Source organism: Dromiciops gliroides, chromosome 3, assembly GCF_019393635.1.
Source record: "Dromiciops gliroides isolate mDroGli1 chromosome 3, mDroGli1.pri, whole genome shotgun sequence".
In the NCBI taxonomy this organism is placed as follows: domain Eukaryota; kingdom Metazoa; phylum Chordata; class Mammalia; order Microbiotheria; family Microbiotheriidae; genus Dromiciops; species Dromiciops gliroides.
Genome location: NC_057863.1, coordinates 189,440,689 through 189,459,305, shown reverse-complemented (window position 1 = coordinate 189,459,305; position 18,617 = coordinate 189,440,689). Strand labels below are relative to the sequence as shown.

General features: G+C 36.8%; 1 protein-coding gene across 1 annotated transcript in view; it reads left to right on the top strand.

Moving 5' to 3' along the window:
- Window positions 1-18,617, top strand: part of MAP4K4 (mitogen-activated protein kinase kinase kinase kinase 4) — a 289,640-nt gene that overhangs the window by 200,273 nt on the left and 70,750 nt on the right. Inside the window, 5 exon segments of the mRNA XM_043994116.1 lie at window positions 2,566-2,656; window positions 4,618-4,748; window positions 6,665-6,719; window positions 9,628-9,706; window positions 14,683-14,858. Of these exon segments, the coding sequence (XP_043850051.1) occupies window positions 2,566-2,656; window positions 4,618-4,748; window positions 6,665-6,719; window positions 9,628-9,706; window positions 14,683-14,858 (532 nt within the window).

Below are 18,617 nucleotides of genomic sequence, written 5' to 3'. Positions count from 1 at the left end.
TCTTTGTGAGTTCAGATCTGGCCTAAGACACTATGTGAAGTGAAGACAGTTCTTGTTCTGAAGGAATTTACAATCTAATGAAGGAGGTGGTTCACACTAAATACAAGGGTATTTTGGTTTGGAATGTTTCAAGGGTGGTGAACAGAGGCTTTATATACTCTTTCTAGAAGAAAGCCTTAAAAATGTTAAGTATATTGTTGAGTCGCTTAGCTGTGAGTAGTAAATAAATCAGGAAATCCTCTAACTACCACTACACATGTAAGGGCACTGACTGTTGTGCTTGTTGTTGCATGAAATCTGACTGTGCCTTAGGTAATAAACATAATCTTTTCCTCAAATAATTCCAAATCTTATTTTAACATTGAACATGTTTAAGAATTATGGTATATAATGTTTATTTTGTTTTCTTTTCATGAGAAAGAATAAACGAATTTGAGCTACTTTAGTTTTGTCCAGGGAAGTATAAATTGTTTCTTTCTTTCTTTTTTCTTTTTTTTTTTTTTTTTGCGGGGCAATGAGGGTTAAGTGACTTGCCCAGGGTCACACAGCTAGTAAGTGTCAAGTGTCTGAGGCTGGATTTGAACTCAGGTACTCCTGAATCCAGGGCTGGTGCTTAATCCACTGCACCACCTAGCCACCCCTATAAATTGTTTCTTAAAGTACTTTCTAGTACACAAGAGTACATATCCATGTGTGTGCGTGTTTGCACACACACATACATAGTTACATACATATACATAGCACTTTTCAGATCTGAGATATATAAAAATTTGTTATCATTATTATTATTTAGGTGCCATTCAGCCATGAAGGGATGATTGTTTGCTGAGGTAATTTTAAAGTTTGCAGAGTGGAAGAGAACTGGGTAAATGGAAATAGGAGGGGAGAGGGTGTGTGTGTGTGTGTGTGTGTGTGTGTGTGTGTGTGTGTGTGTGTGTGTGTGTTTTGATGCAGCTGCAGTACTTTTAAAAAGTGATTTGTTCCTAGTTCATGCTTTGTTGTGTAACACCATACATATCCTGCGTTGTGGAAAAACAAACGAGACCCCAAATAAGCCCTATTCTGTTTCAGAAGCAAACTAGTAAATGATTGTTTTAAAAGCCCTTGTGTTAGAAAAATTAATGTTCCAAAGCAGCTGTTGGGTTTTAATTTTAATTCTGCAGCTGTAAATTTAAATACACACACAGTCATACTCCTCTACATTTTGTACCGGCAGTTTCTGAAGTTAAACTTAAATCCCTGTATTTTTTGTTGTTGTTGTTGTTGTTGTTGTTGTTGTTGTTGTTTTTGTGGGGCAATGGGGGTTAAGTGACTTGCCCAGGGTCACACAGCTAGTGTCAAGTGTCTGAGGCCGGATTTGAACTCAGGTACTCCTGAATCCAGGGCCGGTTCTTTATCCACTGCGCCACCTAGCCACCCCCAAATCCCTGTATTTTGAAGGGACAAAATGTAGCTTCAGATCATTTAGGTTCAACCTTGAAGATAAGTAGAAATCAAGTCAGTGACTTGTAAAGATGTGATTTTTCTGTCAACTTCATCCATCATACCCAAAATCTCTTAGAGGCACATTTGAATGCAACATATGTTTTTATTTTTCTACCACCCCTTATGAGACACAGGCATTTGGGCACAAGCCCAGATTCAAGGCCAATACCCAGTAGGTTTTGTTTTCCTAGGAAAGAGAGATGTTTTATTTGAATGTAAGTTCCTTTTGCCAGTGGTTGCATTGAATGCTCAGAGAATGAGGTAGGGAAGGTCGAGATTGAGCAGAAGAGTTTTTATTATTTTAGCATACGGTAGGAGAACTTTGTGCTTGTCCAAAGACTGGACTTTAAACCGCAGCCTCACTTATTCCCTTGGGATGAATCTAGTTCATCTATACACATGTGGTCATCCACTAAAGAATTGATGTTTAGCGTGGGAAAGGAAACACCCTGCATATAAACAGTTTAAATTTATTGCTGTCAAAATTCTTATGGCGATTGAAAATGTCTTCAAGTTATAAGCCTAAAAGCGCTATTGATTCATAGATGTTGAGCTCTACTGTATCCAGGAAGTTAGGGGTATGTGTGTGTAGGGGGGGGGGGTCCAGGTGCAATAAGGGGAATAGTTTATATAGCTGAAAAGGAATCGGGATTGGGTAGCAGAGAGGGTGTTCAACCTGGAGTCAGAAAGACCTGAGTTCAAATTCCACCCCAGACATTTATTATCTGTGTGCTCCTGAGCAAGTGGTTTACCTTGTGCCTCTGGTTCCTCATCTGTAAAATGGTGATAATAATATCTTCCAGGGATGCTGTGAGGATCAAATGAGGTAATATTTTTAAAGTGTGTCTTGCAAAACTAAAAGCAGTTGATAAAGGTTAGTTTATTCTGATCATTTCTAGGCTATATATTGCAAAAATTCCAAGGATCGCATTGCATGTACCTAAGAGGGGATTTTATAAAAGTGGTTGGACCAAAGAAATATTTTATTTAGATAGGCGACCTCTCCTGATGAGCCTTCTCTGTGTTGATGTCTTCCACTAATGTATCTAAAACACCCATGTTTCCCTTCTTTATACATAGGGATTGGCCCATCTGCATGCCCACCATGTGATTCATCGTGATATCAAGGGTCAGAATGTGTTGCTGACAGAAAACGCAGAGGTGAAACTTGGTATGTATTAAAACATGGTTGTACCCCATGGTGCTTATATATGCTTGGAAATCAGTAATGATTTTTCCTCCCAGTCTTGTTTCCAGGGAATATGAAGGTATCTTGGATTTGTATGTGGCCTGCTTTTAGGGGATCAGACCAAGCCTCTGGTCACATTTCCAACTTGAGAATGTGGGACCTGGCTTGTTAGTAGAGACTGCCTGATGCAGTCACTAGTGATGGAACATCTTACTTCCTCAGCTGTTCACCCTTCTTTCACGTAATACAATTAACCTGAAACAGTGAAGTTATAGTAAAATTTGCAGCTTTATATGCAGTCTTCCAAAGCTTCATTTCTAAAACGTCTTCCAGAACTTTTTATTTTCCATTAAAGTTCTGATAATTGAGGGCACCGTGCTTACCTGTAAGCTGTGGGACAAAGTTCATTACTGACTGGTGCTGTGTGTGTGGTGTTTTTTTTTTTTTAATTAAGATTAGATTAAGCACAGAGACACTTTCTTCCTGGCTTACTTGCAGTTTCTGTTACTCTCAGTTTTCAGCCCATACCCAATTCAATTAACATCTCTCGGAATTATTTTAGTATTATATTTGCACAATCATTTTTTCTTCAACAGGGTTTCACAAATAATTATTTCATGTTTGTTTGAAACTAGTCTTGTCTCCCTTGCCCCTTACCAAAAAAAAGAAAGAAAAATCTTAGTTATAAGGAATAGTATTTTTGTAAGCTGTAACATCCTAGTACCCTTCTCATGAATTTAATTTCATCTGCCTTCCTTTTTGTACTGGTTTCTTCAATAGCAAAATTTTCTCTTGTCTAACCTTGAAGTTCTAAGTGTATATAGGAGTTGCTTAGCAAATATTAATTGGTTTGTTGGTAAAACTGGCTTAGTTTTGCTTTACTGGTCTTTCCATTGCTCTAGGATAGCCCTGACAATGGCCACCTCTCACCTATGTGGTTACCTAGGCTTGTACCTATAGTTGGGCCAGTGAGCCAGCTAGTGTTTGGTTCCATCCACACCCAGATATGTGTGTGGGCTGTACCTACATATGTGAAACTCCACTACTACTATGGGACACAGGGCGAGTGAGATGGCAATAGTCCTTCTCTGTAGTCTAGCCAGCTTCTCCACATTTACCGTTAACCTCATTCTGGATATCAGCATGGAAGTGAGGTAGTTTTATAAATTGATTATAAAAGCCACTCTGAAAAATCACTTGCAATCACTGTGAGATCTTGAGGGAGATAAATCCTTGTGTGTTTTGAGATTTAGATTGTTTTTCTCCATACAAAGTAAACACGGTTCCACCCATCTTTCTATTTTAAGTCCCTTGCCTTACAGTTTTTGTCTCTTTCTCCTTCTTTTATGTGTGTCAAGTATTTGAGAGGCTAAATCAAGTTCTTGTGGTCATTTCTTCTGACCAAGGACTCGCCTTGTGTTGTGGTCCTGTCTGCCAGAGTATTCCCAGAAATTCTCTTTTAAAAAGACCTTCCAGAACAATATTATTGTATGGGTTTTGTCTTGTTTTGTTTTGTATGAGAATTTCACATTCTGGGAAACACCTTTTCTGGGAAGAACTTGAAAAGTGTTTCAAAATGTCATTTTCCTTTTTGGGGGGGGGGGAGATAAAAGTATTTTATTATTTTCCAGTTACATGTAGAGATAGTTTCCGACATTTGTTTTAGATTTCCAATATCAAACCCCCCCCCCCCCATGTCATTTTACCTTAAGGGAGTATCCATCCTCCTGGCATTTGTCTAAGGTGTTTGATTTTATTTACTTTATTCTGTTTTGTGTGTACATATTGCCTCTCCCATAGAGTCCTTGTGGTCAGCAATAATTGCATTTTTATCTTGGTAGGCTTAGTACCTTCTCCAGTGTTTGGTATATAGTTAATACTCAGTAAATTCTTGCCAATTGGTTGACTATTAATTACTCTCTTCCCTTCTCCCCCCCGCCCAGTGGATTTTGGTGTCAGTGCTCAGCTGGACAGGACAGTTGGACGAAGAAACACTTTCATTGGAACACCCTATTGGATGGCTCCTGAGGTCATTGCCTGTGATGAGAATCCTGATGCAACTTACGATTACAGAGTAAGAGATCCTTGCTCATTACTGATCTTAGTAGTCATTGATAGTCCAGTATGAAGGCCCTATTCATTTATTTCATGGTTTTTTGGCCTAAATTGTTTTCTATCTAGTAGGGTGTCATTAATGATATAAATTTAAATTTGAGGTTAAATAAAATGATATGTTTTTAATGGCTTGCACAGTGTCTGTCTTACATCCGGCATGATATCTTCAAATGATATTTTGGCTCCAAAGGAGCTTTTGGACAAAAAGCTCTCCTAATGAAAAGGACTATTAAAGGTCTACATAAGATGTTATCACCTGGATTAACTGCCATCCTTTGCAATTCAAAGATGAGCACATAAACAATGAAAAAAAATAATCAGGGCCAATAGGAACATCTGTTATATATGTATATAACTTGTGAATATTATAAAAATATATTACTTTTACAGCTTTTGTTCTCTCTTACTCACCCACTCACACACACATATTTACATACACATTTATTTATTAGGGTTATGGTGACCTCTAGAGACTTGAATGAATAATACACTTTATTTTGGTCATGGTAAAGTCACTGTTCTAAATCAGCCCTTATTTTTCTTAGCTTGCTTGAGGAGTTCACAATAAGTATAATAATAGATTCAGTCTGTCGTTATTTAAACCATTTCAGTATAGTAGCATACATAGTTCATAGAATTTAGTTGACATTTGTCTCTTAGAACTCAGTGTGGTGTTTTAGTATGCATTATGATGGCTACCAAGAGGAGGTAATGTCAGTTGAACTGACAATTATTTTAATCTGTCTGAAAGTTAAAAGTTTTAGCAAGTAAAGGTTCAAACAGAAGTATACTAAATAAGTAAAAATAGTAGCTAACTTTTTTGTGCTTTAATGAAAGTTTTTAAAGAGCTTCATAGGTGTGTGTTTGTATAATTTTTACTCATTCTCTCATTGGATCAAATGAGTGTGTGTGTACATGGCTCTAGTGAGAATATAAATTAGGCATATGTAAATGAGTGTGTATACATGTACATATATCTTCTCATTTGATCCAATAAGAGAATGAATAAAAATCATTTATTCCTTTTTTATATGCTAACATTTGTGACAAATGTGGTTTGAAATGTTTTCTAAGTAGGTTAACAAAAAGCTTATACTGCAATTTTGTTTATGCTCCTGTTAACTCAGCTCTCAGAGTTATAAAAATTGAATTCTAGCCTAGCCTATAGTTATAACAAATTACCAATGACTGCTGTGGACTCTACTAATCACAATTATTGCATAATATGAAATAACTTTAAATAATTTTTTCTTAACTTGCATTGATGTGGCTTAGGAGCCATATAACAAAGAATAATGTTGATAAACTTTTCCATAATTTACTTATTCAGAATATCTGAATCTGTAGTTTGATTTTAATATCATAGCTATGGTTGTTCATTTGGAATACTTTGATTCTTTATGTGCCAACAAAGTGCTTTAAGTCACTATGACTTAGCCTCATCCCTTGGACTAAACCACTTGAATGCGTCATTTTAATACCTTTTTTTGTTTTCTTACATCTAATAAGATAACTATGAAATTATTATTTATAGTTTACAGAACTGACAATAACAGTAACTCCCATTTGCATGTTGCTTTAAACTTTATGAAGTATTTGCCTTCTGTTGGTCCTGCAAGTTAGGTTAGATTAGAAAACTGAAACTCAGAGAGGTTAAGTAATTTATCCAAGGTCACACAGTGAGGGAATTAGAATACATATTAAATCCCTCATATTAAATTTGTCCATCTTATCTGTTTTGCTTAGCAAACCCTCTTTCAATAGATATACTAACAATAGCTTTCATTCCATTTCTGTCTGAATTATCAATAATAAATGAATGGGGCCCCATTTTCCTAAGGTATCTGCTAACAAACTGTCCGTCCTCTTTTGCAGAGTGACCTTTGGTCCTGTGGCATTACAGCTATTGAGATGGCAGAAGGTGCTCCCCGTAAGTGGTTTTCTTTTGTTTTTTCTAAGACACTAATTTAAGACTGAAATGTATAGCATAGAAATGACTGGCTGTAATCTAAACCTAGCCATGAGGCTTTAAAAAAGAAACAGCTGCATTGACAGAGATATCACTGACAAAGCATTTCAGTGAGAAGATGGGAATTGCTGTGATGCTTCAGATGTAATAAGAATATTTGACATCTACTGTTTCTGGTGCTGACCTTTTCACTGAAGGGGAAAGATCTGAGGATCTCTGTTGTTTTTAAGTGGTGTTGCTATGTGGTGACTGAGATCATGCTAAGTTTAGATATTGACAGTAATTTTCTAAGTTTAAAATCAGTGATTGCTGAAATTTTGAAATATACTTTAATAATAGCTTTTGTAGATGATATATTTAGTTTAGTAAAGTGAGAAAACTTTGTAGGGGGGGGGAGATATCTTCCTCCTTCCCGGTCTATGTAATTTTCTTCTCTTCTTTAAACCTTCTTCTCTTTTGGATTAAATTAAATCAGAGCAATAGAAAGTTGACAGTGGGCTCAGGAAAAGATTTATTTATTTATTTGTTTATTTATTTATTTTGGTGAGGCAATTGGGGTTAAGTGACTTGCCTAGGGTCACACAGCTAGTAATTGTTAAGGTCTGAGGCTGGATTTGAACTCGGGTCCTCCTGAATCCAGGGCCAGTGCTCTATCCACTGCGCCACCTAGCTGCCCCAGGAAAAGATTTAGAGATGAAAAAAAAAGCAGGTAAGAAGCAGTCATCTCTCTTATTAATTTTTCTATCAACCAATCAATCAATAAACTTTTATTAAGCATCTTCTGTGTGCCAGGTAGTGTATTAGGTGCTGAGAATGCAAGTGTGAGACCAAGGCAGTCCCTGCCCTAAAGATACAACATATTTATTTGTCAATAACTAAACAGAAGATACCAGGGCAGTATGTGGTACAGTGTGGATAGAGCACTGAGTCAGGAAGACCTGAGATCAAATGTGGCCTCAGACATGTAATAACCATGTGACCATGGGCAAGTCACTTAACCCTGTTTGCTTCAGTTTTCTCATCTGTGAAATGAGATGGCAAATCTCTCCAGTATCTTTGCCAAGAAACCCCCAATGGAGTCATGAAGAGTTAGACATGACTGAAAAAGATTGAACAAGCAATGCAAGATATATATAGCATGAATACAAAGTGATTATAGAGTATAGTGGTACAACTGGGGGGATCAAAAAACTCCCCTTGAATTATTGATGAGATTAGCCGTATTGCAGGTAAATTTCACCTACTTAATAATTTTTCTCTATTTAAGTCTCTGAAGAAAAAGAGGAGAGAGAAATATTTGAAAGTCCTTTGTAGAAAAATGATAATTGAATGCATAGGAATTGATTAGCTTACCAAAAGAAAGCACATAGAAAGAGGGGTATATACTCCCAAATAAGGAATGGTACATGGAATTAATAATCAAGCATTTATTAAGTTCCTATTACAGTGCCAGGCACTGGGTTAGGTGCTGAGGATATACACAAAAATTAAAGTCTATGCTCAAGAATGTGTAATTCTATCTTGGAAATAAAAGAATATGAGTAAAATACATTAAAAATAAATGTGACTATTTTGGAAGAGATGGTGCTAGGAGATGGTCAGGGAGGAGATTGGGACAAGTATCATGCTAATTGAGGTTCATAATGATCTTGTAAAGGAGGCTGGGATATTTGGTAAGATGAAAATGGTGACAGAGAAGTTGTAAAGATGTTGGTCATTTAAATGTCAGAAATTATTGTAGGGGAAAAAAAGTCTCGTGTTCTTCTGACCTAATAGAAATCTTAGGAAAGGCATATTTGACCTATCAATGTTCCAGTATTCTGATCTGTAAAATGGATTTGACTACCCAGTGTCTCTCTCCCTAACCTTTCTGATCAGTGTCACAGGACAGTCATAAAGCAAAGATGAGACTATATATATGCTTCAGACTTTTAGGGGAAAGGCACAGCAAATATATTTAAGTAGTAATATTGAGAATTCTTACTTCCCAGTTTGGGGAAAGGACTTTGAAGAGTGGCCTGGTAGGCTCATATTCTCATCTTGTGATTATAAATGAAATGCTACTGCATCTTTGAAAGTATATGTTGGTTCATGGTTCACTTATGATACCTGGCTTCTTCTACCATTTGAATGCATACACATGGGCCGGGATAGTCCTTTTGATCCAAGGTCTTAGAAGTCAAATGGCATATGTTAACAGTTGTAACTTCACCCAGGTAATTAACTTTTTTCTTAGAATCCGACATTTTGATATTTCTAAAACCCCACCATCTTTCAGGCCTAATGTAGTCATTGATCCCTTTGCTGAGGGTATGACTTATGAAAAAAATTTTCCTGTCTGATTTTGAGAATACAACTGCCTTTTTACTCTAGTGTCCTTGTTTTAGTGACTTGGTTTTTTGTTGTTGTTGTTTTGTTTTTTTGGTTGGGCAGTGAGGGTTAAGTGACTTGCCCAAGGTCACACAGCTAGTAAGTGTCAAGTGTCTGAGGCTGGATTTGAACTCAGGTACTCCTGACTCCAAGGCCAGTGCTCCGTGCCACCTAGCTGCCCCCGACTTGTTATTTTTTTAAAGGGAAATTTAGGTGTTAAGATTTGCTTTCCATTAGTAATATTTCAAGCAGATTTGTTCTAAAATATATAAATCAGATCAGAATGTGGTGAATAGGGCAACTGCCCTGCTTTTGTTTTTGGTCCCCCCCCCTTTTTTTTTAGAGGATCCTGTTTTATTGTTTGTTGGTTAATGTTTTTAACTCGATGGAGTAAAACAAACTGCCCTATTTTTTAATGGATCAAAGTAGTTTATAAAATGAACCAAATTATGACAAAAGTGATGACAAATATTATGTTCTCTCTCTGTACTCCATCCAGCTCTCTGTGACATGCATCCAATGAGAGCGCTTTTCCTGATTCCCCGGAATCCTCCTCCCCGCCTAAAGTCAAAAAAATGGTAAGTTGTAGATCTTGGAGGGGTGTGTGTGTGTGTGTGTGTGTGTGTGTGTGTGTGTGTGTGTACACAAAATAAAAACAAAACTCAAATATAGATATTATATAGAATATTATATAATCTATAAAACAAAATAAAAAGAAAATGCAAATATAGAAATTGGTTTTTAGTTTTCCCTTAAAAATGGTTTCTGGCTTCTTATTTCATTTCAGCAAAATATTTAAAGCCACACAAACTGGATCTTAGCTTTACCTGAGCTGTATTTGAGAATGTAACTTAAAACATTAAATGAAAGCTGAATTGATTGTTTTGTTTTTTGGAGGGTATTGCTTTTTAATCAGGTCTTTGAGGGGGCAGCTAGGTGGCACAGTGGATAAAGCACTGCACCTGGATTCAGGAAGACCTGAGTTCAAATCCAGCCTCAGACACTTGACACTTACTAGCTGTGTGACCCTGGGCAAGTCACTTAACCCTCATTGCCCCCTACCCCCACCCCCTAAGAAAAAAGAAAAGAAACATCAGGTCTTGAAACATGATATAGCAGAAAAAGAGAAATGATTTTCCAAATGGAAAATCATGTTATGATGACAACTACATAAGAACCCCAAACTTAAATTTAGTGTGACTAAGTGCAAAATGAATTTTACAAACCCATTATATTAAAGGACAGTGTCACAAACTTTTAGTTTCTCAGGGGAAAGGAGCCTTTTAAATTAATGAAGGCTTTTACTATTATTATTATTATTAAGGACTGAACTTTAAGCATGCCCTTCTTGCCAGATGAGGAAAATCTAACAACAGTGCCATGTTTTTCCTCCCACAACCGGCTCCATCAATTGCTTGTTGGATTTCAACCCAAACATATCAGGGGAGTGGGATGACCTTCAGTGATGAAATCCTTCAGAATTCCAAAGCACAGCCAAGTGTTACTTTAGCTTTGGTGAAGGAAAGCAGTTGTTGTCATTCCATGGCCTAACCTTTGTAAGAGAAGTTTGCCTTATCATTTCCCTTTCACTCAGCTTTCTTTGCTTGGCCTTCAGTAATCTCTATCTCCATTTCTCTTTGCTCTTGGATTCCTCGAGTATTTTTACTTCTCGGATTTCTCTCACATGTGCCTTTCTGCTCTTTTAAAACTGCAATCACCTGAGTTTCTGATTCCCCTATTTTCTACCTTTACTTTGGGTCCTTGAAGTTATTTTGGCATTAAAAAAAAACCACCCTGAAATTTCATCTAGTCCTGTTTGTCTGTTCTTTGTTCTGCATACTTGACGACTTCCATCCTTTCCTCCGTGATAGTTCTTTAGATTTGTGGATTTCTCTGTCATAACCTTTCATTTTAGTATTATAGCTAGATGGTACAGTGGATAGATGAATCAGAAGAGCTAGTTAGTGGATGCTTAAAGTAGTAGTCTCCTAAGGCAGCATAATGGTATAGTGGATAGAAAGTTTAGGTGTCAGCCAGGTGGTGCAGTGGATGAAGCACCGGCCCTGGATTCAGGAGTACCTGAGTTCAAATCCAGCCTCAGACACTTGACACTTACTGGCTATGTGACCCTGGGCAAGTCACTTAACCCTCATTGTCTAGCTTCTACCCCCCCCCCCCCAAAAAAAAAAACACAACCCAACTTTAATTACCCTGGACATGTCACTTAATGTTTCTCAGCCTCAGTTTCCTTATTTATAAAAAGGGGGTAATACTACTACTACTTATCTGTGTTGTGAGGATCAAAATGAGATATAGCATATGTAAAACACTTCCCAAACCTTAAAATACTCTCTAAATGTTACTTATTATTAAACTCATGACTAGGTTTCCTATCTTGAGTACATATTGCACCTACTGTCACAATACCTTTAGACATCTTCAGTCTGGTATGGTCTCTTGATGGACTTCTGTGTACTCTTCCTCTTGTATACTTTTTAAGCCATTTTCAGGTTCCCACTTTAGAAAAATATTCCTTGTGTTCCTATCTCTGCCTTCCTCTTCCCTTTCCTCTCCCTTTGTAACCATCTTGTTTTTCTGTGTCTCTCTTCCTCCCTCTAAATTTTTGGACAAAACTGTCTAAACTTATTTTTTTAATGGGAATTGAAAATTGTCCTTTCTTCTTATTTTTCTTGCTAGCAACAGATTAGTAACATATCTTATCTTTTAAGTACAGTAGACAAGATAATTTGAAATTGACTTACTTTTTTTCTCTCTCCCTCCCCTTTTGGAACAGTTGTTTTTCTAAGAGCATATAATAATCTCAGAGGTTTCTGTTTCTGTTTGGTTCCTAAGATTTGTACATCCCTTTAAGCTTTAGGACCATTGGTCAACTAGCCCTCTTATGAAAACAGCAGCAAGCTGGAATGTCCTGAAATTCTACTCTGGGACTGAGTTAACATTTTTATCTGTTTTAGGAAAATAATTCCAAGATCTAAAATATCCTTGATTTGGCTCCTCTCTTTTCTAATGCATATCACAGATTCACTCCTCTTTATTTAGTAGTTTTTCTTCATGAGTTGCCATGATTGAAAAATTCACCACCTGACAGACAACTCTCTGGTGATAAACATCTCCGATTATATAGTCTCCTGTTGGCGCTATACCAAGAAGCTTTTTTGGCTTGCTATAGGACATGCTGGAGCTTCTACCAAATAAGCCTTCCAGAATCCAAGATGACTTTCTAGCTAAGATGGAGCAACAGAACAAGACTTCAGTGGGGGCCTTTTATAACTCTCTTTAATTCTATCTCTTTTTCTTGATACTTGACTTTGGGGCAACACCTAACTCAGTCACAGTGTTGTATTGTAGTTTTATAGAATAGAACTGACTCATAAAAGTGTTCTGAAGTATCTGTCTTCCAGAGAAGTTTAGTTATTACTGATGGTTTACAGATTCCTTTACATAACCTATGAGTTTGTATGACACATTGGATAGAGAACTGGTCTCAAAATCAAGAAGATGTGGGTTCAAGACCCACTTTTGACACATCTTGATGTGTGACCTTAGGCAAGTCAACTTAACTAAAAGTTTCAGAGAAGGTGATAACTTGAATGGGTAAGCTCACTGGGTGATCTCAACACTGATGAAATTACACACAAGTACACATATTTAATGTGGGGAATGGGTGGGATTTATTGAAATAAGTTTAAAACTTCATATTTATATTATATATTTGAAGGAAACGCAAGTCATCCCTCAGTTAAATGACATGTTGGGAAATAGATTGCTATAGTTAATGAAACTTTCCTTTAAAACATAGTTAAGCCACATAATATAATTTCAGCTTTAGAAGGGACATCATTGGAGCTACCGTGGTACAATGGAAAGAGCACTGGCATTGGAATCAGAGGTGCATAGGTAGCCTATGTGACCTTGGACCCATCACTTCTGGCCCTCTGCATGTGTAAAATGTGAGACCAGATGGCTTTTTAGGTCCCTCCCATTTTTAACCAGGAAATACCCATACTAAAGCTTGAATTGCTCTTGACTTCTGGTCCTATGTCCTTAATAAAATGCTGAAGTTAGGGATATCCCTGTGCCCTTTCCTCCAATTTGTGTATGAAAATCTCTTTCCAATTTGAAAATTGCGTCGATTCATCATTCAGTTTTGTCCTCCTCTTAAAACACTCAAGTTTACTTAAGTATATCATAATCTAAAGACCTGTCATGTCAACACACTGTGAAAGAAGTTTCATTAGAATAAATTTAATTTATCTCTGGATAAGGATGAGTCTCAAATGAAAAATAAATTGTTTTCCTAAAACTTCTCTTTGAAATCTTCAGAGAGAAGAGAAATGATAGATATTTAATAAAAATAAAGGCATTACAGAATTGCAAGTCAGAGGTAGGACAGTGGAAAAGTACTGCATTAGTTTGAGTAATCTTTACTCATGCTTTATATTGTGCAATAAACTTTACAAAGCACTCAACTACCAAACAGCCTAGGAGATAGGTGGTACAAATATTGTTATCCTCATCTTACAGATGTGGAGATGGAGAGTCAGAGGGATTAATTGGCCCACACAGCCAGTAAAAGAATCAGTCATAAAGTGAAGGGATAAAACGTAACTTCCCCTTAAGTCCTAATGTGTTACCTCTTATAGCATGGAGATGACCCTCTCCATTTTTTTCAAGCTTTGCTAACAAAGGACAAGCTCTGACTGGTCTAAGTTGGAAAGGCTTCAAATGGAGGCTCAGTAACAAGACTGGATTCTGCTTGTCCATATATTGTTCTAGCTTAAATTCAGAGATGCTTATCATCAGAAGGTTGACCCCTGGGTGATTGGGGGTGGGGGGTGGGGTTGAGGCAGGAGGAGTAAGGATCATGATAACCTCTGCATTGTTAAGCTCTGCATTTTAGAAATCAGGCATCTATAGAAGTTTTAAAGTGGAGAAAATATAAATGTGGTACAGTGTCCAGCTCTTAGCTAGAAGAATAAACCTAGATGTGAGTAGCTTTTTTTCTTTTTTAAACAATATTATAATCCCAACTGTTGTTTTTGTCTCTGTGCTTTCAAACTATAGAAAAGCTTTATGAATTTGGAGGGACTGATTAGACTAAAAGGGCTGTCCTTTGATGTCACCCCTTTCTGGCCTTTTTTCTTTCTGCCATTCTTTCTAGCCTATGATTCAGTCCATGTCGTCTTAACCAAGTGATCTATATAGATCATGTTATCACGTTATGGTTTAAACGTAACTCTCCCCCTACCCCTTTAACAATTGGCAAAGATTTCTTTCACTGTATTTCAATGAGCTTGGTCCCTATGTGTTACCGTATTGCCTATAAGAGCCTTATGCAATACTTTTTAAGCCTTCCAAAATGACTTTTGAAGCATTTTTATTTTGTCTTATGTCTTCAGGTTCACGTTCACCCACGATCCTGGTTTGCTGGTTTGTTACTGTACATGATTGTTTTGCGAAGGTGCTTTCTTCAGTGGAAACTTAATGATTCTTTATTATACAGGTTCTTAATTTTCCCCCCTTTCTTCTACAGGTCAAAAAAGTTTTTTAGCTTTATAGAGGGGTGCCTAGTGAAGAACTACATGCAACGTCCCTCCACAGAGCAGCTTTTGAAACATCCTTTTATAAGAGATCAGCCAAATGAAAGGCAAGTTAGAATCCAGCTTAAGGACCATATAGATCGGACGAGAAAGAAGAGAGGGGAGAAAGGTATCAAATTTGTTTTATTTTTAATCTTTCTTTTGCAATTATTTCCAGATTCCTGTCACTTTGAATAGGCTTTGACTGCCTATTCTTCTCTTCCTCTACCCCTTCAGTGAGTAGTGCCAAATGGCCTTTGGTCAGGTATTCACATCCTCAGCCATGCTGGCACTAGGCCTTAATTTCTGGTTCAGGCACAGAACCCAAAATAGACCTTGCCACCAAATTGGAGCCAAAGTAAGGCTGCCATTGTGCCTCCAAGCTGTTCCTAGCTCCTCCCAAGTTCTAGACACTGGGTAAATGAGCAGAGTAGTGGAGCTATGATCTTAGCTCTTTATTGGGACTTGGAGATACCTTTGTTCCTCTTCTTAATCCATTCAAAATATACTACCAGAAATATTTGCTTTCCTTTACTAAGTATTTACTGAGCACCTACTGTGTTCATTAATGTCTTACTAAAGTATTTCAGGGCTTTGATAGGTCTGTAACCTCATATCTATTGACATGCCAGTGATATAGATCAGTCTGTCTGTGCCTTCTAATTCTTTGCAATTTTTGTCCATGTCTTCCCAAATGCCAGTGGGAGAGTGAAGCAATCCTCTAGAATCCTGACACAGGGTGGATATTAGTGGGGCTACAGGCTGTGTATTACTCTCACTTTTGTCCATTTTTTGCTTGAGGTATTGTTCTTTCTCTTTACTGTTTCCCCATGCAGATTTTTTTGAGTATAGGTAACAGTTGCAACCCCACCATGTCCACCATCTATTTCTCCAGTGTTTTCTGAGAGAACTTTGGCTTTACTTCTTCAGAGAATGTGGTCTACCATACCTTACAATCCCATAGCATCACCTGAAAGAATATTGCAATTAGATAGATGGGCTGGATGGAACCTGGAGGGGGTTCAAAGCACTGTTCATTTTCCTGAGTTCAGTCCAGCCTGCTTTCATCCTCTTATTCAAATCCAGTTCCAGTTCCTTGTCCTTTGGAATGTGTCCAAAATAGAGGTTTTGATTGGCCAGCTCTATAGATTGTTCTTCTGACTGCTTGTCATAGTCTGGCAGTAGGTATTTGCTAAAATGCCATTTCAGTTATGTCCTTCCCCTGCTAAGGAACCTACAGTGTATCCCTGTTTCCTATTTTGTCAAATCCATATACTTTGGCCTGTATTTCTACCCCGTTAAGGTTGATATCTTTATTACTTGCTACATATGCCGTACTCATTTTGCATCTGTGCCTTTGTGGTGTTTCCTCTTCCTAGAATAACCTCTCTTTTATCAAGACCCAGTAAGACCCACCTCATCCAACTTTTCCCTAGGGACTTGAGTCTATAGCAAACATTCGTTTCTCTGTATTCCTAAAACAATTACAACAGTAGGACCTGGAATAACTAAAAACCTATTAATTAGAATCTTTTTCTGCCCTTTGAAGGGAGTCAAATGATAAAGAGAAAAAGCTTATAAAAGTGATTTAGTCAAATCTGAAATCTAAGACATGTCCTTGTACCATTTAAACCATCTGTTGAATCTTAGTTCATTTATCAGTAATCCTAAAATTAGTGACTTTGCTACCCTGCAATATTTCGCTCATAACAGTTAGTAATATAAATTAATTTGAAGTAGGTAGATTTTGTATTTACTGAATGACTTGACCTAAAGAACAGTGTCATTTGTCAACTACAAGGGAGAGCGGTTGATAATAGTTTTAAGTCACTTATCAGTTTTACAGATTACATAAAGTTAAACCCTAGAAATATAGATAAACAAATTATTGTCAAAAGGGTCTTACTGATTGGAAAAATATATTCAATCTCACATGATGAAAAATAAGAGTTCAAATAAATAATAGCAAAGTCTTAAACTGAGATTTAAATCAACTGAAAAAGTATGGAATGAGGGTTGTGAAACTAGATAGACATCAATCCATTGAGGTGAAAAGGATCTCACTGATTTTTTAGTTAAATATAATTGGTAGTACCAAAAAGCTAAGATGGTCCTAGATTACATTCTCAGAAGCAGTGTTCAGGACACTATATTTTGCCCTGGTTAGACCATGGCTTGGAGTATTCTTGGGGACCAATTTTTAGGAAGGATATTGATACGCTTGAATAGATGAAAGGCAATAGGAGAGGACTCTAAATGTCACACAAGGATCAATTTGAACGAACTGGGGATTGTTAGCCTGGAGCAAAGCACATTTAGAGTGGGTATTCTAACGATATTTGAAGGGTTACTGTCTGAGAGATTAGAATTAAATCTTTTTAGCACCAGGCTTCTAAAGCTAATGGATGTGCAAGTTACAGAGTAATGGATATTGCTCAGTATTGGAAGAAATTTTTCTTCAGCTCACTAGTTTCATGTTTCAAGCTTCCTATAGGGTTTTTTCACTTTAGTATTTCATTGACAATTCAGAAATCATCACATTTGAATCTGAATTCCTTTTCCTCAAAAAACCAAAGCTAAAATAAAAGCCCTGCTGTTTACTCCAAATGTCTTAATTTCTGTGGATGGCATCACCATTTTCCCCATCTTGAATGATGCGTGATTCATTCAGTGTAGGTACTTCCACTAACAGCGTTTTTCTTTATCTCATTCTTCTTTTCCTGTATGACCCCCTTCCAAGTCTTACTACAAATCTTTCATAAGGGTGCTTACCCATTGTTTTACAAGCCTTCCTCTTCTTTTTATACCTTGAGGTATATATGGCATCACTAGGTTGTCCCACCAGTTTAAAGAATCCATATCTAACTGGCTCAGCCTCTTTTTCAGGTATACATGCTATCAGTCTTATCTTTTGATCCATTTTTTCCATTGTCTGTTGAGTTTTGTGGGTAATTTAGTTTTTCTGCAATCATTGTATTACATGTTTCAAATATATTTAAAAGATGGGGTTTTTGTGGTGCAATCAGTAAGACAATGTAATTTCCAAAATGCAGAGTAGCCTGAGAATTTGTCTAAGGTATATACAGTATTGCAATAAGCATTGAGGTGGCATTGTGGATGGAGTGATAGACTAGTTCTCAGAAAGAGGAGTTCCCAGTTGACCTTGAATAGGTAATAGCTGTATGATCTTGGGCAAATCACTTGCCCTCTCAGCCTCAGTTTCCTTATCTGTGAAATGTGAATAATATTTGCCTCCTGACATTGTTGTGAGGCTCATGATATGATATATGTGACATATCATTATATTATCATATGTAACATTATATTTTAGGTATATTACATATATTATTTTATGTAATAATATGTTTATTTTGCATATCAAATGCTCATTATTAGTAAGAACATATTAACTTTGAAAATGATATTGCATCATTTTTCAAAAAAGTAAACAATGTGAAATGGAAATTCATGGTTTTATGTTGAAACTTCTCTTTTGTGTTGTGTATGTGAAAATGTTCCTTTTTTGTCATTTTACATTTAGGTTCAAAATGAATAAATATTAAAAAACATAATTGTGTATAAATTCATACCTATAAGGAATTATATGTAATGTGTTGTTGTTTAGTCGTTTTTAGTTGTGTCTACTTTTTTGTGACCTCCCATTTGGGGTTTTCTTGGCAAAGATACTGGAGTGGTTTGCCATTTCCTTCTCCAGCTCTTTTTTTCTTTTCTTTTCTTTTCTTTTCTTTTCTTTTCTTTTCTTTTCTTTTCTTTTCTTTTTTTTTTTAGTGAGGCAATTGGGGTTAAGTGACTTGCCCAGGGTCACACAGCTAGTAAGTGTTAAGTTTCTGAGGCCAGATTTGAACTCAGGTACTCCTGACTCCAGGGC